This window comes from Trypanosoma conorhini, assembly GCF_003719485.1.
Source record: "Trypanosoma conorhini strain 025E chromosome Unknown Tco_14.4_contig_00207, whole genome shotgun sequence".
In the NCBI taxonomy this organism is placed as follows: Eukaryota; Euglenozoa; class Kinetoplastea; order Trypanosomatida; family Trypanosomatidae; genus Trypanosoma; species Trypanosoma conorhini.
In genome coordinates this window covers 57-28,001 of record NW_021704294.1, presented here as the reverse complement: position 1 = coordinate 28,001, position 27,945 = coordinate 57, and the positions used below count along the sequence as shown (strand labels likewise).

At 54.1% G+C, this 27,945-nt stretch overlaps 12 protein-coding genes across 12 annotated transcripts, besides 21 other annotated features; 11 read left to right on the top strand and 1 right to left on the bottom strand.

Moving 5' to 3' along the window:
- Tco025E_04177 (large subunit ribosomal protein L17e) lies at positions 1-454 on the top strand (the record flags this gene model as incomplete). Its single annotated transcript, XM_029371089.1, has 1 exon — positions 1-454. A coding segment is annotated over one exon (454 nt), but the record flags the coding sequence as incomplete, so codon positions are not given.
- Positions 455-785: 331 nt separating this feature from the next.
- Positions 786-818: a microsatellite.
- Positions 819-854: 36 nt separating this feature from the next.
- Tco025E_04176 (putative kinesin) lies at positions 855-2,984 on the top strand (the record flags this gene model as incomplete). Its single annotated transcript, XM_029371088.1, has 1 exon — positions 855-2,984. One exon carries the CDS (start codon positions 855-857, stop codon positions 2,982-2,984), a length of 2,130 nt encoding a protein of 709 aa, XP_029228817.1.
- A 311-nt stretch (positions 2,985-3,295) lies between these two features.
- On the top strand, positions 3,296-5,299 carry Tco025E_04175 (uncharacterized protein; the record flags this gene model as incomplete). Its single annotated transcript, XM_029371087.1, has 1 exon — positions 3,296-5,299. One exon carries the CDS (start codon positions 3,296-3,298, stop codon positions 5,297-5,299), a length of 2,004 nt encoding a protein of 667 aa, XP_029228816.1.
- A 525-nt stretch (positions 5,300-5,824) lies between these two features.
- On the top strand, positions 5,825-8,464 carry Tco025E_04174 (uncharacterized protein; the record flags this gene model as incomplete). Its single annotated transcript, XM_029371086.1, has 1 exon — positions 5,825-8,464. The coding sequence occupies one exon, from the start codon at positions 5,825-5,827 to the stop codon at positions 8,462-8,464; it is 2,640 nt and encodes an 879-aa protein (XP_029228815.1).
- Positions 8,465-8,679: 215 nt separating this feature from the next.
- Positions 8,680-8,714: a sequence feature (A-rich).
- Positions 8,715-8,755: 41 nt separating this feature from the next.
- Positions 8,756-8,824: a microsatellite.
- Positions 8,825-8,867: 43 nt separating this feature from the next.
- Positions 8,868-10,787, top strand: Tco025E_04173 (putative ATP-dependent RNA helicase; the record flags this gene model as incomplete). Its single annotated transcript, XM_029371085.1, has 1 exon — positions 8,868-10,787. The coding sequence occupies one exon, from the start codon at positions 8,868-8,870 to the stop codon at positions 10,785-10,787; it is 1,920 nt and encodes a 639-aa protein (XP_029228814.1).
- A 348-nt stretch (positions 10,788-11,135) lies between these two features.
- Positions 11,136-11,157: a microsatellite.
- An 859-nt stretch (positions 11,158-12,016) lies between these two features.
- Positions 12,017-12,040: a microsatellite.
- Positions 12,041-12,098: 58 nt separating this feature from the next.
- Positions 12,099-12,115: a microsatellite.
- Positions 12,116-13,414: 1,299 nt separating this feature from the next.
- Positions 13,415-13,455: a microsatellite.
- Positions 13,456-13,549: 94 nt separating this feature from the next.
- Positions 13,550-13,566: a microsatellite.
- A 270-nt stretch (positions 13,567-13,836) lies between these two features.
- Positions 13,837-13,894: a microsatellite.
- A 52-nt stretch (positions 13,895-13,946) lies between these two features.
- Positions 13,947-14,026: a sequence feature (GA-rich).
- A 7-nt stretch (positions 14,027-14,033) lies between these two features.
- Positions 14,034-14,058: a microsatellite.
- A 588-nt stretch (positions 14,059-14,646) lies between these two features.
- Positions 14,647-14,669: a microsatellite.
- A 136-nt stretch (positions 14,670-14,805) lies between these two features.
- Positions 14,806-14,852: a microsatellite.
- A 181-nt stretch (positions 14,853-15,033) lies between these two features.
- Positions 15,034-15,061: a microsatellite.
- Positions 15,062-15,171: 110 nt separating this feature from the next.
- Positions 15,172-15,197: a microsatellite.
- A 585-nt stretch (positions 15,198-15,782) lies between these two features.
- Positions 15,783-15,826: a microsatellite.
- Positions 15,827-16,496: 670 nt separating this feature from the next.
- Positions 16,497-17,117, top strand: Tco025E_04172 (uncharacterized protein; the record flags this gene model as incomplete). The annotated part of the gene is made up of 1 exon (XM_029371084.1): positions 16,497-17,117. One exon carries the CDS (start codon positions 16,497-16,499, stop codon positions 17,115-17,117), a length of 621 nt encoding a protein of 206 aa, XP_029228813.1.
- A 553-nt stretch (positions 17,118-17,670) lies between these two features.
- Positions 17,671-18,780, top strand: Tco025E_04171 (proteasome regulatory non-ATPase subunit 8; the record flags this gene model as incomplete). Its single annotated transcript, XM_029371083.1, has 1 exon — positions 17,671-18,780. The coding sequence occupies one exon, from the start codon at positions 17,671-17,673 to the stop codon at positions 18,778-18,780; it is 1,110 nt and encodes a 369-aa protein (XP_029228812.1).
- A 216-nt stretch (positions 18,781-18,996) lies between these two features.
- Positions 18,997-19,740, top strand: Tco025E_04170 (uncharacterized protein; the record flags this gene model as incomplete). The annotated part of the gene is made up of 1 exon (XM_029371082.1): positions 18,997-19,740. One exon carries the CDS (start codon positions 18,997-18,999, stop codon positions 19,738-19,740), a length of 744 nt encoding a protein of 247 aa, XP_029228811.1.
- A 460-nt stretch (positions 19,741-20,200) lies between these two features.
- Positions 20,201-20,235: a microsatellite.
- Positions 20,236-20,256: 21 nt separating this feature from the next.
- Tco025E_04169 (uncharacterized protein) lies at positions 20,257-21,717 on the top strand (the record flags this gene model as incomplete). The annotated part of the gene is made up of 1 exon (XM_029371081.1): positions 20,257-21,717. The coding sequence occupies one exon, from the start codon at positions 20,257-20,259 to the stop codon at positions 21,715-21,717; it is 1,461 nt and encodes a 486-aa protein (XP_029228810.1).
- A 58-nt stretch (positions 21,718-21,775) lies between these two features.
- Positions 21,776-21,804: a sequence feature (A-rich).
- Positions 21,805-22,762: 958 nt separating this feature from the next.
- Positions 22,763-22,779: a microsatellite.
- A 55-nt stretch (positions 22,780-22,834) lies between these two features.
- Positions 22,835-25,474, top strand: Tco025E_04168 (uncharacterized protein; the record flags this gene model as incomplete). Its single annotated transcript, XM_029371080.1, has 1 exon — positions 22,835-25,474. The coding sequence occupies one exon, from the start codon at positions 22,835-22,837 to the stop codon at positions 25,472-25,474; it is 2,640 nt and encodes an 879-aa protein (XP_029228809.1).
- A 135-nt stretch (positions 25,475-25,609) lies between these two features.
- Positions 25,610-25,637: a sequence feature (A-rich).
- A 128-nt stretch (positions 25,638-25,765) lies between these two features.
- Tco025E_04167 (uncharacterized protein) lies at positions 25,766-26,098 on the bottom strand (the record flags this gene model as incomplete). Its single annotated transcript, XM_029371079.1, has 1 exon — positions 25,766-26,098. One exon carries the CDS (start codon positions 26,096-26,098, stop codon positions 25,766-25,768), a length of 333 nt encoding a protein of 110 aa, XP_029228808.1.
- Positions 26,099-26,112: 14 nt separating this feature from the next.
- Positions 26,113-26,142: a microsatellite.
- Positions 26,143-26,288: 146 nt separating this feature from the next.
- On the top strand, positions 26,289-27,488 carry Tco025E_04166 (uncharacterized protein; the record flags this gene model as incomplete). The annotated part of the gene is made up of 1 exon (XM_029371078.1): positions 26,289-27,488. One exon carries the CDS (start codon positions 26,289-26,291, stop codon positions 27,486-27,488), a length of 1,200 nt encoding a protein of 399 aa, XP_029228807.1.
- Positions 27,489-27,945: the final 457 nt, after the last annotated feature.

Sequence of the window (27,945 nt, the reverse complement as noted above, 5' to 3'; positions counted from 1 at the left end):
GGCGAAGGTCAGTGATCTTCGCTGCCACTTCAAGAACACGTTTGAGACGGCGAACGTGATCAACGGCATGCCCCTTCGCAAGGCCCAAAAGCTCTACCGCCAGGTTCTCGCCAAGACCCGCTGCATTCCCTTCAAGCGCTACAATGGCAAGATTGGCCGTACCGCACAGGCAAAGGAGTGGGGGCAGACGAAGGGGCGCTGGCCACGCAAGTCGGTTGTGGCGATGCTCTCACTGCTGAAGAACGCTGAGGCAAACGCCATTGAGAAGGGTCTTGACCCCAACAAGATGGTCATCAAGCACGTGCAGGTGGATGAGGCTGCCCGTATGCGCCGCCGCACGTACCGTGCCCACGGCCGTATCACGCCGTACATGTGCAGTCCGTGCCATGTGCAGCTCTTCATGACACAGCCCCAGGAGCGCGTCCCTGTACCAAAGAGCCAGCCGAAGAAGTAGAGTTAAGTCTCGATGGATTCCGTAACTCGTTTTTCGTTTTTGTGATTTTATTTATTTCTTTTGGCCCCTTGGTGTATCCTTCAACTTGGCCTGCACTCTTCTGGTGCGCCGCCAGATGCGGCGTCACAGTTTAGAAGTGTGAGTGTCCGTGTGTGTTTAGTTATCTTGAAAGAGTCAGTTACTGCGGCAATTCAAACGTTTCTTTCTTTTGTTTCAGTCGTCTTTGCGCAAGCGAAGGGGAACAGACGTTGATCCTCGTTTCCCTTTGAAGCAAAGGAAGGGAGAGCCAGAAAGGAAATTTCCTCAGTGGGTAGGTGTGGGGGTAGGAAGCGAAGCAAAAAACGAAGAAGAAGAAGAAGTAAGAGTAAAGCCGCGTGGGAAAGGAGGGTGATCAATCGCAATGGAGGATATTTCATCATTTGGTCGTCTTCGTGTTGCGGTGCGTGAGCGGCCCGTCATGGAATCCGACTTTGCGAACGTGCAGCTGCATCTTCGGATGGATGAGGGCAACCTCATCGCCTACGCGCCAGGCCGCACTGAGGGTCTTATGTACAATTGCGACTACTACTTCTCCGGCGCCGCGACCGAGGAGGACATTCACTGCACCATCGGTTCACAGATGGTCGATCTCGCAATGCGGGGCGTGAGCTGCAATGCTGTGTTCTTTGGTTTTACGGATACAGGCAAAACCCACACGCTCTACGGCGGCGGGGAAGATGAGGGGTTTCTCTTCAGCACGGTAAAGGATCTTTATAGCCGCCTGGAAGCCCACTCGGACGAGTGCGAGGCGAGCATTATGCTGCGGTACTGGGAAATGAACCGGGATTCGGTGGAGGACAATTTACGTGCGGAGGATGAGGGAAAGGAGGGCATTCAGTACGCCGTCTCTCGTGACCACTTGGACCGTCTGAACATACCCAACCTGACAACGGTGCAGGTACCAACGGTGGAAGAATTTTTGATGCAGCTAAACCGTGGAAACCAAATCCGGATGGGCCGCTTGGCCCAACGGACGTTTCGCTGGCACGGCTTTGTGCAGCTTATCATTGTGACCACCGACAAGGCAGAAGGGGCGAAAAATATTATTCGTACCATGACGTTTGTGCACATGAAAGGGACGGACCGAGTGGGGGAGAAGGGCATGCGTGGTGAGCCTCTTAGAGAGGGTAGCTGCATTAATGTCGGTGTCACACTCCTTTGTGCGGCGGTTATTCATTCGCTTGAGTACCGTAGGAAACGCCGGTCTTTGTCTACCACGCCAGAAAGGCATCGTGAACTTATTCGTCATAGCCAATCCTTCTTTATGGAGTGTAAGCTTTCCCGTGTCATGTCTCAGTTCATATGTGGCTTTGAGGCTTCCTTTGTGATTGGTTGCACGAGTCTATTGCAGTACAATGAGTCAATTGAAACCCTCGAAAACTTGCAACTCTTTCGCCAATTACAGTGCGTCTTGCGACCCATCGTTGTGATCTCCGAGAGAGGTTCGCTGCTTCGGAAGCTGCTTCGCCAGGAGGCACTACTTGGGGAGGAAGTTGTGTCGGAGATTTATAACTCGGACTCTGCTGGGCGACCCTTGACGGAGGAGGAGGAGAAATTGCTGCTACTTCACCAAAAATTGTATGGCACCAGCCCTAGAAGACGCGGAGACTTGACGTTTGAACTGAATCACGAGGCGAAACTGATTGAGCGCTGCAAGTCACGGGCCCAGCGAGTGCCGGGCAAGGTGGAGACGCATGGTCTCTGCTCCCGCATTTTCCTCAATCCTAGCAAGACTGCCTCCTACGAGGGACAATGGGAGGATGGCAAGTTTGGCGGTTTCGGGGAATTGCTACAGAAGCGCAGTAAATACCGTGGGGAGTTTCGGAATGGGTTACGCGAGGGTGAGGGAACATTGTGGATTCGTGCGGACGCAAAATCCCCGTGGATACGGGTATACAAAGGTGAATGGTTAGCTGGCAAGCGCGACGGGCTTGGTGTCTCGTGGGAGGAGAACGGCGATATCTACGAGGGGGAGTGGTCTGAGGATAAGCGCAACGGCTTTGGTAGACTCTTTCTGGCCAATGGGGACCTCCTGAAGGGGGAGTTCCGCAACGGCCTCTGCGATGGACGTGCCCTCCTGCTTCAGACCAATGGCGATTGGTACGACGGCTACTGGGCCCTTGGGCTGCGTGAGGGTCCTGGTCTTTGGTGTTATGTACAGCGACAGCAGTGCCTCAGTGGTGATTGGTCAAAGGGGATATGTAGGTGTGGCACGATGACCGATCTTCCTCACAAGACAACAAATGAGCATAGCCGTTTTATCCCACGACTGGGACTCCTGCGTGATGATGAGGTGCTGGAGCTGCAGCGACGAAAGTTGTATGATAATCGTGTACGGGAGTTTGCTACCTTGGGTCGTAAATGGACGGAGCCTGTGATTGCCCCACCGCTTGGTGCCGCCGTTTCCTTTGACGACGACGGCGAAAAATGTTACGTCGAGGCAACCGATGTCGAGGCGGCGGATATGAGGTGGGGCTTGAATGTTGAATAGCATGTGACCCCGGCGTGTCTCTGTCTTGTTGTTATGTATGGTATCATTTGCTTTTGTTTCCTATGAATATTTGTTCACTTATATATGTGTGTCTCTATATTTGTTTGGCTCTCGTTGGGAGGCCACTCCTCTTGCGTGAGGCTGCGCCCAAGTTGAAACGCTCTTCCTCTTTGTTATATATATTCTTCTGTGGCCGCTACCTTATCTCCGCCGACGATGCAGGCTGCACTGAGAGGGCGCGTTGAAATTCGCCCCGTCGCGGCGCAGGCACACAAAGGGTGGGAAGGGATAGAAAAAAAAAAGAAGGCAAAATGAAGGCGAATTCTCCCCACGCAGAGACGATGCCGGGCGAGTCGTCGCCCAGGCCGCTGGGGCAGCGACGCTCCAGCTCAAAGAGTCGCCGGCTTATTGAAGAGTACCGGCGCTCAGTCCTGGCGTCCGGGGGCGAGCCGATGCTGGGCGCGTCGTCCCGCGCGTTGTTGGAGCGGGTCGGGGGGAGGAAGACGACCGCCCTCTCCGCGCGACGCGAGGGCGCAGGGAAGTCGGTGGCGCCGTCACCGACGACGTCGGATCCCGTGCAGTGGTGCCTGGATCGCGCCGAGGCGGCCGAGGCGGCGGGGCAGTTGGCGGACGCCGAGAAGTACCTGCAAGGGGCTCTCGAGCAACTGCACCACACGGAATCTATTGCGCTGGGGGCGGCCCATTGCGTCTCTGCCCACGACGACGCAAACCTGGAGCAGGATCGCGTGAGGACGGCTGAGGTCCTGCGCCGCTTTGGCAAGCTAACGATGCGGAAGAGCGCGTATGCAGAGGCGCTTGCGCTCTTCAACCTCAGCAGCCGCATCGACCCCCTGACGCCTGTCACCTATGCGTTGCGAGGTGCCTGTCACGAGCACCTGGGGAATGACGCTGAGGCGTATGAAGAGTATAAGAAGTATCTCTCTCTCAGCCCTCCCACTATGGCTGTGATGGCGCACACGGGACAATGTGCACTAAAGGCAGGACAATATGAGGCCGCGGAACGTCACCTGCATGAACTGCTACGAATGACGAAGGCAGCCACAACTGGTTCCCTCGCACCGGTCGCGAGTCCCATCGCCACACTGTTTGATTCTCCCAGTTTTTACGAGGCGCACGCCTACTACTGCCTGGGTCTTGTGCGGGAGAAGCAGTCAGAGCAAGCAGCGTCGACCTCCTCAGTGGACTCGGCGAGCCATTCGGCCGAGGCGCTGGCACAGGAGGCGAGGGCATACTACGACTTGGCGGTGGCAAACTCAGCTTACATAGCAGCCCTTGAGGATGCCGCGGAGAGTGCCATTGCCGTCGGGGATGCATCACTGACCTGGGAAAATTTGCGCCATTTGCAGCGTCTACGCAGGGATTGCGCCCACTACTACTTGCGCGCCGCAGACGTATGTGCCATGACGAACGACGCCGCCGCCGAGGTGGAGGAGCTTTCCAAAGCACTAGACCAGCGTCAGCCGGTTTCAACGCGTCGGACGACCTTGCTTCGTCGCGCCGCCGTGTACGCGTCGAAGATGCACATCTTTGACAAGGCGATTGTCGACCTCTCGCTCTTGTTGAGTTTGCCAGGCGATGACCACTGCACAGCGATGGCGTACTTGCAACGGGCCAAGGCATTTGAGCAGCGCAGTTGCGAGTGTCCACGGACCTCCAAGGAGGACGTTGGGGCCGCCTTGAGCGACTACGACAGTTTTGTGGCGACGGCGTTGATGCATCCGCATAAACAAACTGCCCCACCCGAATCCATTACGGAGGCGATGCTAATTCTCGCCAACGGGGCATTTACGGAAAACAACTATGCCCGTGCCGCGCACTTTTTTGCGCGTGCAGTCGCGCGGGGTTGGCAGCCGCGTGAGGATTTACCGCAGCCCTGCCGGCAACCCAAGGCGGGAACAGCGGCCTCGTCGATATCACTGACGGGCGTGGATCTGCTTACCAAGATGTACGTGGCGATTGCCCACACTGTGGTGTCGCGGATTGCCATCGCCGAGGATATGTTCAGGGTGGCCTACGAGCAGCGGGAACGGCCTGCGGCTCACGTCGTCGTTGACTTGAAGAAGTCGAAGGCCGCAGAACGGAAGGAGGCGGAGAAGCCGATGGTGCCGGTCCCTGCTGTCGGTTACCAGGTGGTGGAAGACCACTACCTGTGGCTGCGCGCACTTGAACCGACCGTCTTCTCCTCCTTGCAGTACGAACTCCTGGAGCTCTGGGAGCCGTACAGGACGGAGGTGGAGCGGCTGCGGGAGGAATTGATGCTCACAAGGAGCGGGAAGAAAGTCAAGCGGCGCTGAGCACATTGCCCAGGCAAGGCTGGGGCCGTGACGGGTGGAGGAGACTCGTGGGGGGGGGGGGTCCCTCCCCCGACTCGGCCCACCCGAGACGGCGCGGCGAGCTAAAGAAGAAGGGATTGTAATTTTTCTGCTTTTCCGCATGTACAGCATCAAGTAAGACAACAAACAATGAAAAAAAAAATATGCTCCCCAGAAATGAAAAGAACATGAAAAAGAACAACCACAAGTGGGGGGAGAGAAGAGACAACAGCAGGAGAACTAGTGCATCGGGGAAACCGGCGCGCAAGTTCCCGCACGCCGTCACCTTTGCGTCGATTTCAGTCAGACAGATTGTTGAGGAGGGCGTGTTTGTGCTGCGCCACTGCCGTTGTATGTATTTATTCTGGCTATCGTGCCACTCCATCTTCTTTTTTCTCACTCTGCAAATGAAACAAAATAAACATGACTTTGTGTGAACCCAGGTAAACAAGTGGACCGAGGGGAGAGGGGGGAGGACGTGGAGGTGGGGGAAGGACGAGTGGAAGAATGTCGTCCCAGTGGGCCAATTCAAAGGCGGGAGACGAGGCGGTTGTTCGCAGGCGTCTGCTTCGCTTCTATGAGAACCACAACCCGCGGAAGCTGAACTCCATTGAGACCATACTATTTGCGTACCGAGGACACTGGGACGAGCTTTTTCTTGACTTGGCGGAGAAGTACAAGCTTTCTTCTCAGCAGCCTGACACGGCGACGCATGGCTGCTCTTCTTCCTCCCACCGCAGCCCTCCCGCTGGCCATGATGCTTCCTTGGACGACTTCTCTTGCTCGACATCAGGAGGCTTCGCGGGTTCCTCCGCGTTTGGGCTGCTTGACCCCATGGAGGTCGTGCAACGACGACGCAACGACACGAAAAGGAGTGACATTCGGCAGGGTTCGATAACCGCGTTGCATGACGACAAGAAGAAAAAGATTCGAAGGGCCGGGGACTCAACGTCCTCGAGTTTCTCGTTGCCGGGTGTTGCGCAGGAGAGCATCGTTCGACGACTGAGGCTACAACAGTTGTTTATGCGCCTTGCGCCGAAGGAGGTCTTGCGCATGGAGGAGTTTATGGCACAGTACCGGGAAGCCTACATGATGGATGCGCATTGTGGCGCTGGCGGAAGTGACAGTGCTGCCGAGGATGAGTGGGAAGAGGCGATGATGCGGGACCTTCTTCACGAAGTGAACCGAGAGAAAAGCAAAGGCGATGGCCACTGCGCTAATTCTTCTTTAGAGGAATTACATTTAGAACTGTCGCCGCCATCTTTTGCTTCGCGTGTGCTATTCCCATTTACTTCTGCCGATTCGTTGGAGCTGAAATCTCCTTTGGGGACGCGGCAGCTGCATGGATTTCACGCGACAGAAACGAGCACGCCAGAACCTGGGACGAGGGAGCGGCGAAGCACAACGAAGGGGCCTGCACCTTCCCCCTCGCAGTCTTCCGTGACGCCTAATGTGGATGAGTTAATGCACTCTCGTCTGGAGACATCTGTGGATGAGTGGTGTGAACCGCCGGGAGGGAATGCAACGTCGAATACCGCTGAGAGTTTACTGACATTGAAAGCAAAGCAACTTACTCCGGCCAACTCCGCCTCGACGATAAGTGTCGGTCACGTGGCGGCAGGGGAGGAAAACGCAGGCTTGTGTAAGAATGTGGGGGAGTCCCCGTTGTTGTTCAGCATGTTGAGTCGTAATACGCATGGGGAACGGGTGTGTATGTTGTTTTCTCAGACGCGCGAGGAGCGGCAGGCGGAGAGACTTCTTGCCCACTCGGTGATGCGGCGCCTGCTTGCTTGCCCGCATTTTCATTATCGTTTGTTTCTGCTAATTTGCATTGCACTGGAACGCGCCCAGGGCGGGATTGTACCTCCTCAGCGTGAAACTTTTATGACGGCGTCGAAGGGGGAGGAGCAGATGCCGTGCTGGGAGCCTTCCCTCAGGCACCGTTTGCTGTGGCGTGGCTCTTCGCCACGCGACGAGTATGCATTTTTACTGCCGAGGGACAGCTTCGCCAAGACACTGCCGGATGACCTGCTGGATACGCTGCACACATCACGTTCACTTGTCCATGCCGTTGGCCTGGGCTTGCTCTGGCGGGATGAGGTGACATTTGCGGATGTTGTGGCAGTTCGTATGCGGTACTTTACGCGTCGCTACTCCACTATCCGCTGGTTGGTGCAGCGAACATTTGCTACTTTGCGCGGCGGTCAAGAAGGCGTCCAGCACCCTCGTCGCAAGGGGTCTCCATGGCAAAGCGGGGACACCTTGGATTCGCTTTTCTTTATCGACGTCGTCAAGGAACTCCGCCGTTTCGTTCGCGAGCTCAGTGAGGGCTGTTGGGCGGAATTGATTGCGAGTTGGAAGATGGAACACCACTTAAAGGGGCTCATTTCGGCGTTGCAGGATGAGTGTGATTCCCGCCCCGGGCCGAGTGACACCTCTGCGGTCCGCTGCGGCGGTTTGGAGGAAAGCGAAGGCGAGGTGGTGACTGCAGGGCGTGATGGAAGGTGTCGGGAGAAGAGGCTACCGCGAGGTGTTGTAATGCTGCTTTCATGTACGGCATTCCTGTGCCTTCACGTCGAGCAGCCACTTGCTGGTATTTCACGTTTAGACGTCGCGGCGACCTACCACTGCCTCTGCGTCGCTGCCATTGCCGAGGAGGAGAGTCACAGGCGTCGCACGACCCTGCAGGGGTGGGGAGAAGAGTATGACAACCTGCACCGCATGGAGAGGCAAAGTGTGGCTCGTGTTTCGATGCAGCAACGGGAGCGTCGTCAGCGGGGCATAGTAGAGTTAGACGAGTTTTCCACCTGGATGAGGCTTCTCCAATCTGTTTGCTCACGGATCTCTCCGAGAAGCCCCAACTATTTTGGGTCGCGCGGAGCTCTATCGTCGCATCCTCACTCGCCTAGCTTGCACGAGGACCCTGTTTCCACCATCGCTGAAGCTGCTTTGTTGCCCTCACCGTTACCGAAGGTGGCGATGGCGGCCGCAGCGGCTGAAGCGTCGGTTTCGCAGTCCTCTTTGCCGTGGCGCGGAGAGGCCATGCAGCAGCGACTAAATGCGTTTTTTAGGCGCAAATCAGAGCACCAGCAGCGCCACAAGCAGGGCCGGCAGGCGGACCTAGCTGCAGCGTTGCTACAGCCCTAGAGAAGCCGTTGCCTCGCTCCAAGGCGATAAAAGGACTTTTTTTTTTCCTCTCTCTTTTCTTCGAAAGGCGTCTGTTGTGGATGCTCACTTCTTGTCGCTGTAACACTGGATGGTGGGGAGGGCGCTGCTGACTTAGTTTACCTTGTGCGTGTCTGAGGTGTTGTTATTGTCTTCTTTCCATTTCCGCGTAGTCCTTCAACCTGCCTTATCCTTCCTTTCTGTTATTGTTGTTGTTGTTGTTTTTTTTTTTCGTCTGATGACAACACCGTTGCAGAGGCCTACTTAGTCACCTATAAATATATATATATATTTATAGATATCTATATCTGTATTTATAGATATAAATATATATATATATATTCTGTTTCCTTTCCCTCTTTCAGTGTCGTTGTGAGCTGCAGCTATGCACTTCAACGCCTCCTACGGCCAGAAAGACATCCCGCCGCAATTCATTCCCCACCAGGAACAGTGGGGAGGGCGTCCTGGGGCCTTTGCGGATGGCAACCCTCAGGGCGGGTACAGCAGTTACCAGCAACGGGCACCTGGAGGCTTTGATGGCGGTTACGCCCGCGGCGGCCGTGGCCGGGGAGTTGGTGGTGGCATGTACGGCCGCGGAGGTGTTTTTGGGCATGATGGCGGGTACCCGCGGCCAATTCAGTACCACGGCGAAGGCGTCTCTCATGCCTATCACCGCGAGGAGAAGCCTGAAGAGGAAATATTCAAGGAGCACACCCCCGGTATCAACTTTGATCAGTACGAGGCTATTAAAGTTCACGTCTCGCCCGATGACATTCCACCAATGGAGTCTTTTTCCACAATGAACACGGCACCGGCTCTCAAAGAAAATGTGGCACGTTGTCGATACCAAAAGCCAACACCTGTTCAAAAGTACGGTATTCCTGTTGTGTTAAGTGGTAATGACCTCATGGCTTGTGCCCAGACCGGTTCTGGAAAGACGGCAGCCTACTTGATCCCTCTCGTGAGTTCTATCTTGAATAACGCGTCACAGAGCCCGCAGGGACACGGAAGTCGGTCTTCCCCATCCGCGTTGGTCATGGCTCCCACCCGTGAACTTTCCATCCAGATTCACGAGGAAGGACGTAAGTTTACCTATCGAACCGGTATTCGATGTGTTGTTGTGTACGGCGGCGCCGATCCGCGCCACCAGGTACATGAACTTTCACGAGGTTGCGGTTTGCTGGTTGCCACACCTGGCCGTCTTTGGGACGTCTTTACACGTGGCTACGTGACCTTCTCTTCTATCCGATTTATGGTCCTGGACGAGGCCGATCGCATGCTTGACATGGGCTTCGAGCCGCAGATTCGTATGATTGTGCAGGGCCAGGGTAGCGATATGCCACCCCCAGGCCAGCGGCAGACGTTGTTATACTCGGCCACTTTCCCAACTGAGATCCAACAGCTTGCGCGGGAATTTCTGCACCGTCACTACTTCTTGCAGGTTGGCCGCGTGGGCTCAACGACGGAAAATATTACCCAAGACGTGCGCTGGGTTGAAGACACCGACAAGCGGGAGCAACTCCTCAGGCTCCTGCACGAGAACCAAGGCCAACTTATTTTGGTATTTGTGGAGAAAAAGCGCGACGCCGACTACTTGGAGCGCTTCCTACGCAATAACCGGATCATGTGTGCGTCGATTCACGGTGACCGCGTCCAGCGCGAGCGTGAGGAGGCGCTTAACATGTTCAAGTCTGCCACCTGCCAAGTACTCGTTGCCACGGATGTGGCCTCACGTGGGCTGGATATTCCCAACGTGAGCATCGTCATTCAGTATGATATGCCGAGTAACATTGATGACTACGTCCACCGCATTGGCCGAACAGGTCGCGCAGGAAAAGTTGGTCGTGCAATCTCCTTTTTCAACGAGAAGAACCGCAACATCGTCGACGACCTTGTTCCCTTGTTGAATGAGACCCACCAAAGTGTCCTTCCCCAGATCATGGAGCTCATGAAGCGGCCCAACATTAACAATGGTCGTGGTGGTGGTGGTGGCGGCTACCGCGGCTACCACGGCGGCGGCTTCTTTGGCGGCGGCGGCGGCTACCGTGGCGGTCGCGGCGGGTACCGTGGCGGCGGCAACCGCGGAGGTTACGGCGGCGGCTACGGTGGCGGCTACGGCGGCGGCGGCGGTGGCGGCTACGGCGGTAGTGGCGGCTACGGCGTTGGTGGCGGCTACGGCGCGAACATGGGCGGAGGTGGTCGTGGCGGCGGCTTCCGTGGCTACGGCGGAGGCGCGGGGCCGGGGGCCTTTGGCGGGCCGGCAGGCAACATCCGCGGCATGTTTGCTGACAATCTCAACGCCTAACGCCGCGGCAGGTCCACGTCATGATTTTCCCGCCGTGGCCGCCACGGTCCCGGCGACCTGGTAACGCGCAGCAACGAAAACAAGGCGGAATGCATACGTGAATTAAGTGGGTCTGCGCGAGAGTGCAGAGGCGGGAACGGGCGTGGGAGGGGGATATACAGCGTAGAAAAGAAGACTGAAGAATAAAAGGAAATGCAGAGAGAGGAGCAATACAGAAAATGAAATGAAAATATACGGAAGCATACGACACACCGAGAGAGCGAAAGGAAGACACACACATACACACGGGACTGCGCAAATGAAGGAAGTGAGATTTTCACTTTGGGGAGGGAAGATGCAAAGGGAAGGAAAAAAAGAAAAAGAAAAAAAATGACGCGAAGTAGAACTGAGGCGCAGGAAAAATGAAAGAAGGAAGCCGACAACAACGACGGAAGGCAAATGCAAAGAAGGATTATTTCCCTTCACGCACGCACGCACGCACTCTCTCTCTTTCCCTTCTTCCCCCCTTCTTCCTCCTCCATGCATGTGCCGCACAGAGGCCAACCTGAGGGCGTGCGAAAAACGCAGGGTATGGCTCTATGTGTATGGGTCCCTGCGCTGAATAAGCCAAAGTCTGGTGCTTCGCGAGCGCAGCATCGACCTTGTCAAGCAGTGAGGATCCTGATGCATGACCGGGCGAGGATGGATGGAGGGGGTTGGAAAGAGATGGTGAAAGGGGGAGCAGAAGTGGAAATGGAATGAAATCTGAAAGGCGGATCCTGGGGGTCTCCATGGTGGGGGTAAAGGGGGCTGCCTCTTACGCCCGTAAGGCACGTCCGTGTATTACTATATATATATATTTTTTATTTTCCATTTCCGCGCCTTCTTCTCTCTGAGAGGGCGGGTGGAAGCGTGCGCAGAGGGGCGTACACCACACACCGCAACACGGGCTGAGGCAGCTGTGTGGCACCCTTCGGATTGCCTTTTATTGGTTGCCTCTACTTTGCAATGCGACTGAAAAAAAAAAGGCGTGAGGTTAAATGAGCAAATAGTCACAGGCGAGGTGGCACAGACGCCGCGTGTGGAATGCGTGAGAAAGTGGTGGGCAACAGAGCGGAGGTGTTGGTTTTTTTTTTTTTTGATAGCGGGAGGTGGAGGGGTGACGGAGACGATAAAGAAAAAAAAAAGCATAAACTAAGAACAAAAGAGAGGGAACTGAGTGCGGAAAGCAGGGAATTTTTTTTTTTTACGTGTGTGTGTGTCTGCGTGTGTGTTCACGCACGACGCCCAGGGGTGGTGCAAGAAACAGGGTACATTGTGGAGAGGGGTGCTCACACACACACACACACGTGGGGAACGTGAACGCACACATGAATGTAACAAGCATTTGGCAAACGCAATCGCGGGCGGCGGAACGCGGAGAACAACAAGAGCACGAAGAGGGGGGAAAGGGTCCATTAACAATAAAAAAATAATGGTAGGGACTCACCATTGCACGTATATCTTTTTATACGGTCCCACGCAACGAACGAAAATCATGCGGGGTAAGGCAAAAGGAAGCAGCGGTCGAGGAGAACGTATTAAGACCTAATAGAGTGAGAGAAAGGAAGATATGTAGTGCGATGAGAAGCGGGGAAAAACGAGAACAAGAAAAAGAAACAACTGGGCCACACGGAAATGTGTATTCACAATGTAACAATGAAGTATGCAAAACTTGACCTGGACAATGCAGCGTATGCGTGCGGGGGAGATCGCATTGAAGTGGGATAAAGTAACTTCGAACGACACACGACAGGGCACTAGTAAACGAGACTGCAGGCGATTTAACGAGGGCCGAAGGCGAATAAATTCATAAACGTCATATTCATGCGTAGGCGAGGTGCATCTAACGACTAGGGGCATGGCGAGGAAAATGGCATAGATGCGGTAATTCACTCTTATTGTACACTCGTGCGCAATGTTAGACACAAGTTCCATGTGATCGTCACCTGTATGTATGCAACTATTGCTCGCCCGTTCCCCTCAGAGGCATTCCCTCGTACAGAAATTTCTTTGGAGTGGTGGAAATGATGTTCACCATCAGTTTGAACCTCGTGTCATGACATTTTGGCCCAAGACAGAAGGGGGTGGGGTTTGTGGGGGGAATACGATGAAGATGAGTGAACCAAAAAAAACTAACTAACTCAGTAATGTCGTTTATTTACTCGTTTTTCTGCGTCGATGGTGCTCTTAACACAAAAAAAAGGACATAAATACACAAACACTGACGACTCGTCAAGGTGTTTTTTTTTTGTGAAGCAGGGGGCTCTCGGTGGCTGCTTTTCGCAGTTTTTTTTGTCTTGTTTTGCCTGTTGTCCCCTTTTTACTTTTTGTGCGTTGAACACGTATTATTTCTACCTAACCACCCCCCACTTTTCGTGATTAACCCGTGTGCCCCCTAATTGTCGTTTCCTCCTTTGAATGTCTCCCACTTGCTTGTCTGTGGACATTGGAATTTGTTTCTTCTGCCATACTGCTTAGGTGCGTCGATTTTTTCGCGGTCTCGCCCCGCGTGGCTCTTCCATTCTCGGTGGGGGTTGACGGCCCATCCCCAGTGAAGCCATCATAATTGAGCGCGACCCTAACCTCTCTTCCCCCTATGGTGCTGGGTCGTTCTTTTTGTTTTGTTGTTGTTGCTGTTAGTGCTGTTCCCACATTGCCCCCTTATTCTCACTTCCACACTTCCTTTTTGTGTGGTTGGGGCTCATAACTGCATGTATTGCCCCACTTTCTTCCGTCCACCCTGTGTGTGTGTGTGTGTTTTTTTTCCTTCCTTAACTGAGAAGGGCCTCGTGGGCGGTTGACGTGTGGACAACCTACACCCACAGAGGAGGGGAAAGAGAACAGTGCAAAAAGAAAAGAATAAAAATATGTAAACAGGCGAAACAGAAAAAAAAAGCAAACAGGATTACGACAGAAATGCGAAAAAAAAACGAAAGGGGACTGACAGAAAAAAAAAGACTTGCTTGTGTACGTCCTCGTACCGATATATACGTATCCCTGTGAAGCGAGGTGGTGGAAGTGTAAAAGCATACATTATATGTACATATATGTATGCATGTATGTACATGTATATGTATATATATATAATGTGTGTTTTGCTTTTCTTTTTTATCCGTGTTTATATTTCTTGTGTGCGCCTCTTTTTTTTTTCCACCTTCTGTCTTCTTTTTCTTATTTCTTTTTTCCCTCTTCGTCAGCCTCTCGTTGTTGTGCTTTTCCCACTTTTATATATTTATATATATTTATATATTTGTTTCTGTGCCTTTTTTATATTATGTCTCTGAGCGAGGTAGCATATTTATTATCTTAACTGTTGAGCTAATTTCGATAATATTTTTAGGCCCTCTGCTTGCTGATTCTTCATCATATTCCCTATTTTCTTTTTTTTGTTGTGTGTTTTTGTTGTTGTTGTTTCTTTTTTTTTTGTTGTGTGTGTTTTTTTTTCTGTTTCGTTTTTGTGTGCGTGGTTGCGTTCATCTTGCTTCCTTGCGTCGTTGGTATGTGTGTGTGTGTGTGTGTGCGGTTTGGTGTCTGTTGTTGCTTGCCTGCTCTCACGTGCTGCAGAGGAGTGCGCGCGCCACAGTCGACTTAATTTCGTGGCGGCGTCGTTTTTTCGTGTGACGTGCCCGGTATTGAGCACTAACTCTGGCGGGAGTTGAAGACGTAACTGCGGAGTGCGCGTCTGCCGGTTTGGCCCTCCCAGTCCGCTGTGGCAGAAGGGCGAACAGGGCGAGGGCACTTCCGCCTGGCTGCGGGTTGCGATTGATGGGGATTATTTCTTTGAAGTTGTGATTTTCAGGCGGCCCACGCCCGCGGCACATGTATTCACGCCGCTATCTGTCTGCGTGTGTGTGTGTGTGTCGCTAACATCGTAGTCTATCAGTTGCATTCGTCCCAGTATTAATGAGTGTTTTTTTTGTATTGTCTCAGCTCACCCATCACATTCGTGGCACCCATGCGGCGCTTCCACACACACACACACATGCGCATAACGACTGTGCGTGCGTGCGAGCGTGCGTGCGTGCGTGCGTGCGTGCGTGCGTGGGTATCTACAGACACGTGTGCGGGTGCAGGCAAGCACCCCTTCCCAATAACTACTTCACATGGTTCTCGAGCGACACCACCATCCACGCAACGAAGGAAGAAAAACAAACTTCTTCAATGAAGAGGCCATATGCGCAAGCCGATAAGAAACGAATGAAGGGTAAGAACGAAATAAAGTGGAAGAGAAAGAGAGAGGAAGAGAGAGAAGAATTGAAGAAGGAACTGTTTAAAAAGATATATATGAGGGAGGAAAGAAAAAAAAAATGGAGGCACGCGAAACTTCTGATATATGTATGTATGCGTATCGTGTGCGTGTTTGAGTAACGAAAAGAAAAGAAAAGAAAAAAGGCGCACATACGACAAATTTCTGCCTCGCATCAACTTTACTTTTGCCTCCATTCACGGCGCGGCATGTAAAGAAAACAAATAACAGAAATTAGAGGAAAGATGTGGGGGGGGGAAAAAAAACGAGGAAGTTGATGCAGGCAGTGACAGCGAAGAGGAGGAAAAAATACACAGAACGGTGCAGAAGAGAAAAAAAAACGAAGAAAAAAAGCAGGAACATGAATGCAGGCTGCAATAAGAAAAAATAATAATAATGTTATCTGGGCGCCAGTCGCAGTCATGAGGTTTTGTTTGGATGAATGAATAAAAGAGTGATGCAGAAATTAAAGAGAACCACGACAAAAAAAAAGGAGGGAAAAGTGAACGATAGGCTGAGCGTGGAAAGTTCTGGGTGACAGTAGAAGGCGAATTAAACAACAACACGGCTGCTGCTCCGAAGACGATGCAAAGAAAAAGGGTGACAAGAAAGGCGGGCGTAAGAAGAATTCCGGAAATTCCGTCAACGGAGTTTGTAAATGAATGTAAACAGGGGAACCGCCCGTTGGAGAGCCGCATTACTTACATGGATGCTGCAGTGCAGCTAGTTATACATATGTATATATATATATATATATATACGTATTTACATAACCACGCCACGAAGTTATTTCGGCAGGACGCTCCCACGACATATTTATTTCAATGAGTTTTCTCTTACACCTCCCCCCCCCCTCCCTCCCCCGTGTTTTTGGGAGAAGAAGAGAGTGTTATCTTTGACTAAGAGTGTTGATGTCGCCATTTTCCCTCGCTGTCTTCTGGTGGTGTTCTTGGACGCTGATGCCCAGTTCTCAATTTGTCTTCTCTGCGCCGCCACAAAGAGACAGACACAGTACGCGTTCGCAGCCTGCCTTGGACGCGTGTCTCCTCAAGATTTAGTATCTTGTTGATTTTGTTTTTATTTTACTTTTTACACACGCATCGCCCTCGTTCCCTCGTATCTTTTGAGAGACTCCCGCCGTGCGCGCCGACGGCAGAAATACGCCTCACTTCATTGAGGCAGGAGAGCACACTCAAAGAAGCAGCATGCTGTTTATGTGTTTTCCATCCGTTTCTTTTTTTCCCCCTTCTTTTGTTGCTAAACATTTCTCTCTTGCGTATTTGAATGAGAGAGGGGAGAAGTTGAAGTGGCCACGGCGACCCTCACAACAGGCCCGGAGTTGCTCGCTGAAATAGAAATCATATGTAAAAATAGCAGGCAAAGTTACTACTAGAACAGCAACAAAAAAGGATTACATTCTCTGTGGCTTAGAGGAAGTGTAAATGGCTTTCAGCAACCTCACGGATGGCGCCTCTAGCGTAGATAAGATGAACGGCGTTGGTATGCCGCTTCTTTTCCTCTCTGTGATGGCCGTGACTATCTTTATGACACGTCCTTTGCTGCAGGTGGCTGTGACTTTGGCTTTGACTGACACAACTTCCTGTCTCTGCCTCGTTGCGGCCCTTGCGAACATGGCGCTCTCGGTGTTCCTCTTCTTCACCACCGCGTTCAATTACGGCCTCGTCTCCACAGTGCTGGCCTACTGCGTGGTTTTCTTAAATGGCCGAGAGAGCTTTCGCCACTACCTTGTCCATTTGTTGGCAATATACCTGTTGTGGTTTCTTGTGCTGGTGGGTGTCCCGGCGGAACTCAACCATGGCATCATCAGGGCCACAAACAGCGGCGATTGTGTGGCATTCTACGGCACGTACGCCTCAACGATGTGTGTTGATGGCTGGCTGGCCTTTGTGAAGGTTGTCGCGTGCTTTGTTCTGGGTTTTACTCTGCTCTCCTTGCTTCTTCTCGTGACCGAGGTACTTGGCTCGGAGCGGTTGAGTGTGGCCCGCACGCAGTCCCCCGGTGGAGAGGACAGTAAAGTGCCTACAGGCGGAGGTAGGGAGTGAGCGCCTCGGTTTGCTCATGACACAGCGAGTGGGGAAGAAGGGGTCGTACATGCGGAAGGCTCCACGAGACCGGGAAGAGTAGTCAAGTGGTGAAGTTGGCACCTTGGCTGTTGCTTGAGTGGTGCGGCGGATCTGTGATGCGGCGGAGGGGATGTGGTTCGTGTCTCACGACATTTATTTCTTTTTTTGCTTTTCAAAATATACTGCTCCGCGTGCGTGCTTGTGTGCGTTGAAGTTGGTTCCCGGTCTTGCTCTGGACGAGACGGAATGAGACACGTCGAGAGATGAGTAGCTCGGCGGCGTGCGCCTCAGGTGCACGGGTGTGCATCTTAGTTTCTCTTCTGTGTGGTTTTTTTTGTGTGAGAGTTTTTTCTGCTGCCCCCCTGTCGCCCCCATTTGTGCGTGTGCGTCCGCCTGTGTGTGCACCTTCCGCCTTTTTTTCCCGTGCGCTTTCTTGGCAGTTGCAGAAGGGCGAGACACACGAAGCGCAAAGGCCACAGTAAGCAACTAGGGGAGAGAAATTGCTGGGTGACGGGGGTGGCTAAGGCAGAGCATGGCGAAGGAGGAGCAACGCTCTGCTGCTGATGATGATGATGGCCGCATAGACGATTCCATGGCCGGCGGCGGTGGCGACGACGCACGGGGTGCGGGTGATGGTCCGGGGGGCGCGGCTGTCTTTACGCCGACGGCTGCCCGCGTTGACGTGCACCCGCTTGTCTTGCTCTCCCTCGTTGACCACTACGCCCGGGTGAACGCGAAGGTGGTGCAAAAGCGCCGCGTTGCTGGACTTCTGCTCGGCCGCTACAAGCGTCTCCCGGACGGGACGCCGCTGCTGGACATTAACAACAGTTTTGCTGTGCCTTTTGATGAAGACCCACACAACTCAGACGTGTGGTTTGTTGACACAAACTACGCGGACGAGATGTTCCATATGTTCCGTCGTGTGTTCCCCAAGGTCCAGGTTGTTGGCTGGTACTCCGCCGGACCGTCGTGCGCCGTTCAGCCAAACGACATGCTGCTGCACCTGCTTGTAGCCGATCGCTTCACCGCCAACCCGGTGTACTGCATTGTGAACACGGACCCCGGCAACAAGGGCGTCCCTGTGCTAGCATACACAACGGTCCAGGGCCGTGAGGGGGCCCGTTCGTTGGAGTTCCGCAACATCCCGACACACCTGGGCGCGGAGGAGGCGGAGGAGATAGGCATTGAGCACCTTCTGCGTGACCTGACGGACTCCACCATCACGACGCTCTCGACGCAGATCCAGGAGCGGGAGCTCTCGCTGGCCCACCTCAGCCGTGTCCTGCAGTCGATTGAGGACTACTTGCACGACGTTGCGAAGGGTCTGATGCCCATTTCGGAGGATGTGCTGGGTGTGCTGCAGGAGGTCATCAGCCTGCAGCCGCAGATCTACCACCTCAAGACGTCTACGGAGATGATCCGACACTCGAACGACCAGGCAATTGCCATGTTTGTCGCCGCGATTGGACGCTGCCTTGGAGCTCTCTACGACGTCATTGCGAACCGGCGCCGCATCAACCGTGAGATGGTGGAGGTAAAGGCACGACGTGAACAGGCACTGAAGGAGAAACTGGAGCACGAGCAGCACAAGGCGAAGGAGGCCGCCTCGGCCCACGAAGGTGACAAGGGAACTGCAAAGTAGTCTCAACGGGGACACCAACGAAGGTGGACCTGGGCAGGAGTGTGTGGGAAGGGTTTTGCGCGATGTAAGAGTTGAGGGTGCGAGGCATTGCACGGAGGTGTGCACACGTTTTGAAGGGGAGTGGATGATTTTTGTTATTCTGCTTTTGTGTTTGCACCTGCTCCACGTTTTTTTTTTCCACCTCATTCTTGCTCCACTAGGCAATAATTCTTTGGAATGAAGCTCCGTGCAACTCCTCAGTCTTCTTTGGCGATGCCTGCATTTGCCCGCATCCGCCGGTGCGTTGCGTCGGCGTCCGCGGCCGTCGCTGTCGCCGCAGTCCCGGTGCATGCGGCGGACGCGGTAGATAAGATGAACGGCGTTGGTATGCCGCTTCTTTTTTTGGCGATGCTGCTTTGCATTTTGCTGACGACGCGCAAGCGTTTGACTGCTGCTTTTATCGCTTCAGACGCTGATAGGGCAATGCGCATCTGTTTCTATGCGGCCCTTGCGAACATGGCGCTCTCGGTGTTCCTCTTCTTCACCACCGCGTTCAATTACGGCCTCGTCTCCACAGTGCTGGCCTACTGCGTGGCCTTTTTGACGTCTGCTGGGTCTTTGGAATCGCACGCCAAGTGGTTTCTGTCGGTGTATATGATGTGGTTTTTCTTCGTTTTAGGATTTCCCACAGGATGGGGTGCAGGCATCATCAGAGCCACAAACAGCGGCGATTGTGTGGCATTCTACGGCACGTACGCCTCAACGATGTGTGTTGATGGCTGGCTGACCTTTGTGAAGGTTGTCGCCTGTCTCCTTATAAGTTTGACGATGCTTTCCTTACTGCTGCTTATTGCGTCTGTGGCGGGCATTGGAGGTGAATTACTTAGAGCTGCTGCGAGTGATGGGGATAATGTGCGAAGCGCTTTGGATGTGGATTTTATGAGGGAGCAGGCCCGACCAACTGTCTATCATCGCATATAAGTAGAGAAAGTTACGTCGCAGACGGCGGATGTGTGTTGCGCCACAGTGAGAATAGTGCTATTGAGATGACTGAATAGTATTTTTTGAAACAAGGACGATTGGCCGGAAGCGTAACATGTAGAGAGGGGCTTTGCGGTGCGTGGCTGTCCGTGTTTTGGGCAAGATGAATTTTTGTTGTTTTTCCTTCAGATTACAGTCGGTGTCGTTTTTTTTTTTTATTAGAGACATGCCAATGTCCTTCTTTGTTTTCCCCCCCCCCTCCCCTGCTGCCGTGAGGTGGGGCGCCTCCCCGTTGGAGGGGAATGGGGGGTGTTTCTGCAGGGCATGCATTCGCGTCTGTGTGCGGGGGTGTTTTCCTCCTTAGTGGTGCTTTTTCGTTGTTGGTATTGTTGCCTCCTTGGGTGGGGGACGCATTGGGAGCAACTGCGAGGGCACTGCAGCAGCTTCGTCTTTATTCAGTAGAAGGAAAGAAAGAAAAAGTAATAATAGAAGAAATCAGGGACAGGTGGAAGTGAGATGCGTGTAGCGGCTCAACGCTTTGACCAGAGCGCGTACGGCGGTCAGCGTGTGGCCGGCGACGGCGTTGCCCCTTTGGGTTGCTGCTGCGGCGGATGCGCCGCCGAGCGACCCCCGTGTTGCTGCGAGTCTTTCCGCGAGAGTGCGGAGGCCTCAGGCGTTCCTCCTCAGCGTGGTGCTACGCAGCCGCGGCAGCAGCAACTGCGGCGTCACCACCAGCAACAAAATGAGGGTGGTGAAGAACAGCTGCAGGAACGTCAACGCTCTTCTTCTCGTCACTGCTTTTGCTGCGTTCCCGAGCAGGAGGAGCTGCAGGAGTACGAGCGTATGGAGAAGGAGCGGCGGTACCGGTCAATGCGCGCGGAGCGGCAGCAGCTTCAGGCTGCATTACACGATGATGTGTGGCGTGGTGCGACCCCTCGCTATGAGCCTTCCTTGGAGCACTCCTACAGGTCCAACACCGCTCAACTGCTCCGTTATTCGCAAGGGTCTTTTTACCAGCGTGCCGTCGCGATGGAACGGGAACGCCGGCGACGGGAGTTGCGTAAGGAGATTGAGGAGAGAAAGCGAGAAATGAGCGCGCGTGGGCCGAAGCGCCAGCCGATGGCAGTTTTCACCTCGCTAGGCGGTGTGAAACGAACAGTTGCCCCGGCTCAGCGGATGCGTGGGCCGGATGTTGCGGGCTGTCCTGTGTGTGTGTGCCCCACAACGGGTCTAATGCAGCATCCGCACCCTGGCAGCGGCGTGCGAACGGCGGCAACGAGGTCAGCGGCATTGCTGGCGCCCCGCGGTGGGAGTAGAGGCCGCAGCTGTCCGTATCTGCGTGCGCGAAAAAGTCATAAAGGAACCGACCCTCATGTGTCAGGAGGCACACCACTTGCTCTGACGGGCATGGGCATGGACATGGGCAAGGGCAAGGAAGCAGCGTCGGTTCCCTCCGCACCACATTCTCTCCCTTGCCGCAGGGTTAAAGAAGGGCGAGAGGCGCCTTCGCCAAGTTTGCCGCTACGTGGTGGAAAACCCGAGTGCCGCTGTAGGCCGTGCAAGTGTTGCCAGTGCCCTGAATCCGAGTGTCGCTGCAAACCGTGTAGGTGCTGCAGGTGCGCTGACGGGGCCGGCTCCGCGGAGGTTACGCCCACCATTCCTCACACCGCAGATACTGTGCCGGCAGCGAAAGTAGAAGAAAAAGGTCAAGAGGCGCCTGCTGTGCCCTTGCGAGCCACGTCTGCGCCGCCGCGTTTGTCTCGTTTGCAGCGAAGTGCCACTGACCACGGTAGAAAGATTTATATCACAGACGATGCATATTTGTCTCGACGATCCAAAGTTATTGAGCTTTTGGAGCGGGACGGATACGTGCGACGCCTCAGCCCCACGACGCGCAGCCCAAGTGCGCCACTGCCTGAAAAGACGCGAAAGTGGGCCACAACGCGGAGTACCAGCGCCCATCGCGTCTGTGTCTAAGGGGTGGGGCGGATTGAGACGCCGAAGTGAGGTGGGGACTGGGAATGTGGGGAACCTATTATTTCTTTTTTGTTTTGTTTTTGTTTTCAAAACGCTCCACATGTTTGGTTCCTCGTTGCATTTTTTGTATTCTCAACATTACTGTACCCTTTGTTCGTGTCTTTTTTCCCGTTTGTACTACTCCAGATGTTCTCCCTTCCGCCGCTGTTGTTTCATCAGCAACAGGGTTGGACGCACGCTCCTGTGTCTCCGTCCACCTCCGTGTGGCTGCAGAAGGAACACGCTCTGCACTATCCCCTCCTTTTTTTTGTTGCTTTTTTTTTTTGCGTTTCATTGATTCGCATTGTTTTTTTTTCCTTTTTTTCTTCTCTGGAAGCTTCCCCCCTTGCAGTTTGAATTGGCGTCGCCACACACGCACTTGCGCCTGATGGCGTCACTGGCGAAGGCAGAGGAAGCAGCAGCCACGAGGGAAGCTTGGGGCTTCGTTGACGAGGCGAACTGGCCGCTATGAATAGTTGGCTGTTGGTGTGCGCCGCGCCTGCAGAGGACTCTTCTCCATGCGGCGGAAACTCGTTCCTCGTTTCTTCTTCCTTTCCTTCCCTTTCTCTTCACTTGCTCTGCGCACTGTTGAGTTGCCTTCACTGTCTGCCGTCTACTGCGGTGTCGTGTGGCCGTGGCTCTCTTCATCCTTTCTCCTCTGCCTGCGTCCGCACACGCTGGGGGGAGGGGCAAGAGAAGAAGGGAGGCACAGTTGGAAGGATAAAAAAGTGACAAAAGGCGACAACTCGCAAGGAACACAAGGCTACCCCCGCGCACTGTAAGGGAGGAGAGGAGGGTGAGGCCCGACCTCCCTATAAAGCGCGGCAAACAAAGCAAAATAAGAAGGAACTACCAGCAAGAAACTAACTCCTTGACGCACAGGAGATACAATCTCTGTTGCTGTCTTTTTGTTACTTTTTTCCTTTTTAGTCTATTAGTAGAAATTACTCTGGGGGTTACTCAACGGTAAGCGGAGTTTAAAAAGGAAGCGATTGCGTATATACGTACACACACACACACACAACGTACCGGGCTTAGGGGAGTTGGGCAAGGCCAGGGGAAAAAATAGTCTGAGGGGATGGCTGCATTTGCTGGCGGCGACAGAGCATGTGAAGCCCACCTCATCGACGACGAGGGACACTTGCTTCCGGTGAAGGATATCCAGGCGTACCTCTGCACCGCCCTGGGCGCGGCCGACGTGGGCGATGCGCTGCACCGCGTGGGCATTAACTATCATGTTGTGGGTGTCCTTGGTGGGCAGAGCAGTGGGAAGTCCACGCTGCTGAACTGCCTCTTTCGCACCCGCTTCCAGACGATGGACGAGACGAAGTGGCGAGGGCAAACAACCAAAGGTGCCTTCATCGCGCGTGCCGCCTTTGAGGTCCCTGGCGGCGGCGGCGGCGGCGGCGACGGCGAAGCGGACGCGGCTGCACCCGCGACGGTGGCAACAGGGGTGGGCGCGTCATCGCCCGTTTTCGTGGTAGACTTTGAGGGCACCGACGGGCTTGAGCGTGGGGAGGATCAGAGCTTCGAGCGGCAGCTTTCTCTCTTTGCCCTCAGCCTCGCAGACACGCTCATCATCAACATGTGGACCGTCGACGTGGGCCGCTTTAACGCCGCCAACATGAGTCTCCTGCGGACCATTTTCGAGGTGAATCTGCAGCTGTTTTCGCACGACAGTTACACGAGAGAAGAAAAGCCGACGCTGCTCATTGTGTTGCGCGACTTCACGGAGGCAGACACGACGCTCTACTTTAAAACGGTCCGTCAATCGTTTGACAAAATATGGGACAACATTGTGAAGCCGGAGGCGTTTCAAGACTCCACCATTGACGTCCTCTTTGATCTACGCTACCACGTGCTTCCACACTTTAAGCTGCAGCGGGATGCGTTTGATCAGGCGGCGGCAAACTTCCGTCAATGGTTTTACCTGCCAAAGTGCGAGCAGTACTTATTTCACAGTCACGGCATGTTTCGTGGCGTCCCGCTCGATGGAATTCCGTCGTACCTCACAAGCTGCTGGGAGATGATACGAGCAAGCAAAGACCTTGACATTCCAACGCAACGAGAGATGCTGGCAAGACACCGTTGTGCGGAGGTGAGGAATAGTATTCTCCAGTTCTTTACGGAGACGTGCCGTGGGTACACAGAGTCCTTGCGGCGTGGGGAGCTTGTTTCAAGGCTCACTGATGCACTAGAGCGCGAGATCGTCGAACAGCTGTCTGCGTTTCACACCCAAACACGGCTGTACAAGGCAGACATTGTGCAGAGTGCGGAAGTTGCGCTGGGAGAAGAGCTTCTTAAAGCGGAGCTGAAGGTTCTTGGCGAGTACGCAAAGCACATCGCATCGAAGGTGCTTGTGGAGTTGGACACAACTGTGAGTGAGTCTGTTGACAGAACACTGCGATGGATGCTGCAGCAGGCGCAGACGATCCCGATGCTTGCCGCCAATAAAGGCGAGGACGGGGAGGGAGAGGGTTACGCGCCCAATGAGAGGGGATTTGGAGGGGCGTACCCCAACGAGGCTGTATTAACGGACAATGAAAAGTGTCATGCGCTGGTGTATGACTTTTGGAGGCGACTGTGTCGCGCTCTGCAGGCGGAAATGGCGTTGCTCTACCGCAACTCCGACCATCAACCTCAGGGGCAAGCGCACGTCTCACGCTTTTATGACCGTTATGCGTCTTTGATCGCAGAAGATCCAGCACTGCAGGAGGGCGTGGGGCACGCTGTGTTCGATGCCGTAGCTCAGAAAGTCAGCCGCCGTTTTGCCTCGATGGCTGAAAACGCGGCCGAGACAATTCATCAGGCCTTTGAGAATGCCCTCAACCGTAAATTGGACGGCACAGTTCGTTTCTTTAATACAACGAAGGCCCTGCAACGCAGTGAACCTCAGGCGCGCCAAGCGGGGCTCGTGTTGTTAGACTGTCTGCTGTACTACCGCATGAAGATTGTGACCGACAGCGCGGCTGCCGCGCAGGAGGGGAGTGAACACCTTGACCGTGTGTCTCGCCTCTTGCTTGACGAGCGTCGAAAGCTGTTGGTGCGGGAAAACAGTGCGGAGCGAAAATTTTTTCTGCACTATACAACCATTTCTGAGTTTCCGCGGTACCCTACAGAAGTTCCTGTGGCAGAACCGGACTCCGCAGTCACACTTGAAGACGCTGTTGATAGGGACTGTGTGTTACTCAGCCAGCAGGCGGTTCAGCGGGTATTTGACGTGTATACGCAAAAGTGTGAGTTCACCATGCAGGTTCAACTGCGCTCCATTGAAAGCGAGAAGCAGCATTTGCCTTTCTGGGTGCTGCCGATGATGCTGCTGTTAGGATGGAATGAGCTGATGTATGTCCTTTCCTCCCCCACCCTGCTCATCCTCGTCATTATTTTTGTCGTGATATTCTTCCGGCAGACGCTGGTGTCTCAATGGGCGATATTTGAGGAGACAGCCCCCTCGTCTGTCGTGGTGGCGCTCCACTTTGTGTTCCGACAACTTCAGAAGATGTACGATGGCCTCGTTCCAAGGTCCCCGGACGCAGTTGCGAGTCGCACAGCACGGTACCGTGACCCAACCAGTTTGCCTGATGTGACTGCGTCTGCAGTGGAAACTTCCTCGCCGTCAACTGCCGCTACCGACCCAGCGATGCTGCCGTCCTTTGCAGCATCCGCGACTCTCAAGCGGCGAACCAATAACGAGGAGGCGGGCACCCAGAGAGATTGATTGTTTGACCTGATTGGGTGGATCACACTGTGTATGCACGCTGTGATGCGCATCAAGGAGCGCGCGTGACCATGGAAGCCGGTTTGCCTTATGGCACACCTATAAACTTGCACGTGCACATATTATCCTTTTCCGTTTCTTTTGTCGTTTTTTGTTTTGTTTTTGTCGCTATGTACTGCTCTGTTGTCCTAGACACTGTGGTTCCCTCTTTTTTTTTTTATGTTTCTCATCTTTGCTCTTTTTGTTACTCTGTTCTTCTTGGATTTTCTGCCATCAACTGGGGAGGGGGTCTCATTTTGAGATGACCAGGCGTATATTCATCTGCCCCATGGGGATGCCTGACGCGGTGTGCGGGGGGTGGTGAAAAAGGGCCGAGGCGGAAGGGACGAATAGCGACAAGATGATGATGGTGCGCTGGGGTTGGGGAAGGAGAGGCGACTGTTCGTAGTGGTGCGGTGGGCTGCGGTGAGATCCTTGTTTTTCTTTTTGTTCCCTGTTGTTCCTCTTGCGTGGATGTGGCGATTGCGGCAGCGGGAGGTTTCGGAGGGCAGGGCGAAGTGTGGCGTTGTTGGCGTTGGGAGGAGGAGCATCATGGTCCCCGTGCACACTCACGGGAGGAGTCATTCTTTTTTTTTTTTTTTTGCTTCGTTTCGTTTCGTTTCTTCGTTGTTGCTATTGTTCTTGCTTGTGCTGCGTCCCCGTGCAAAATCCCGCCAAGGACGAGGGGGCGGACGCACTGCTCCACAGCAAGTGAAGCGAGGAAGCCTCACAGACGCCAAATCCACTCACACACTTACACACTCGGGAAGAAGCCATGTCGGTGAAGGTGCCGTACGGCTCGGTGCAGTACCAGTCGCACCATCACTGTCAGTGCGACTTTTGCGACAGCCGCCGCAGCGTCGACGCAAAGAAGCGTGGCGTCGGCGCCGCCCTCGAGCAATTTCATGCGTCACAGCAGAAAAGCAACTCCCACCCCCTCAATGCTGCGGCGCCGGGTAAGGCCGGCGCTGGAAAGGGGGCGCCGTCGTTTGAGCTTGACGACCCCGAGCACCATGTGAATCAGACCGAACTCAACGCCAAGATGGGCCGCACCGGCCTTCCTGAGGGTGACAAATACACAATCGCAACGGGCGGTACGCGTGGGGCTTGTGGCTCTGGCGCTGGTGTGGCCGTCAAACCGAAGACAAAGGAGGAGCAGGAGGCGGAGGCAATGGAGGACCTTGATCGTCTTGAACGCCTTCTCATTCTTGAACACAAGGCTCGCGTGAAGGCGACGGCAGACGCGGAACGGCACGCCTTGCTGGAATCAACTGGTAAAGGCCCGCGCCCGCAGCCCTTCGAGGCACTTCCACCTCCTCCAGCGGAGGCTGAGGCGAAGGACGCAACAAAGATGGGAAGTGGCGTGTACCAGGCAGGCACCATCCGCGAGGCGTACGAAAACGCGCATCGTTGCTCCGTCACACCGCCGCCGCATTGTGAGGCATCACACCTGCTCCAGCACACCATGGACGACGTACGTGAGGTGGCCAGAGACCCTGTCAATAAGCGGAATCCCGTCAAGTTACAGAATATCCTGCAACTCCAAGGAGCTCAAGGAGCCACACCGAAATCACTCTCCCCAGGGCAGGCGGACGCCGCTGGCAGCGGTGTCGGTGATTCAACCGCGAAAAGGGGATGGGGCTATTTTGGGCCACGTCCAGAGGGCGCGGGCGTGGTGTGGCGCAAGATTCAGCCAAGCATCCCAGAGGACACAACGACGGCATGTGGGGGCCTTGGCAATGCTGACAATCGCCATTTGTGGAAGTCGACAGTAGTGAAGGGAAGTAGTGAGAAACAGCCCACCGCTAATGGAACTATCGCGAAGAAGGCCGTTGCTGTCGCAGAACCTCCAGTAACATCTCCGGGCGCCCTTGCCGCCGCTGCCATTCAAGCACAGGAAAAGGAGCTTAAGGCGCGGGATGCTGCTGTTTCACCTATACCTACGCTTCGTGCCGGAGAGGAGACGCCGATTTAAAACCACCTACGAGCTTCCCTGCACAAGCAGGTACCACACTCATTGGGGCGCTCAACTTACTCTTGAACATCTTTCCTTTTGAGGCGTGGGTTTGTGGGTGTGAGTGCATGCGGCAGAGTTGTATTGAGAAAAGGGCTAGGAGCCTGAGGTCTAGGGAGAGGGGTGCGTGTCTCTGGTGTGCATGCGTGAAGACGAGCGAGAGAGAAGAGATTTTGGCAAGGTATGGCTCGCATCAAGAAAAAAGTTACTAGGTGACACCCTGCGTGCAGTGATGTGTCGCTATGCTTCCCTAGCGAGTCTGCACAGAGGGCCGAAAATGTATAAAGGTATGAAGAGGTCTTGCTTTTTTTTTTTGCTGCGCAAGCGAGCAGTGGCAAGGAGTGAGGGCGGACTAGAGATGTATAAGTTTCCCTTGCCGTGCCCACCTACAACCACCAACAACGACGCCAATGGTTCT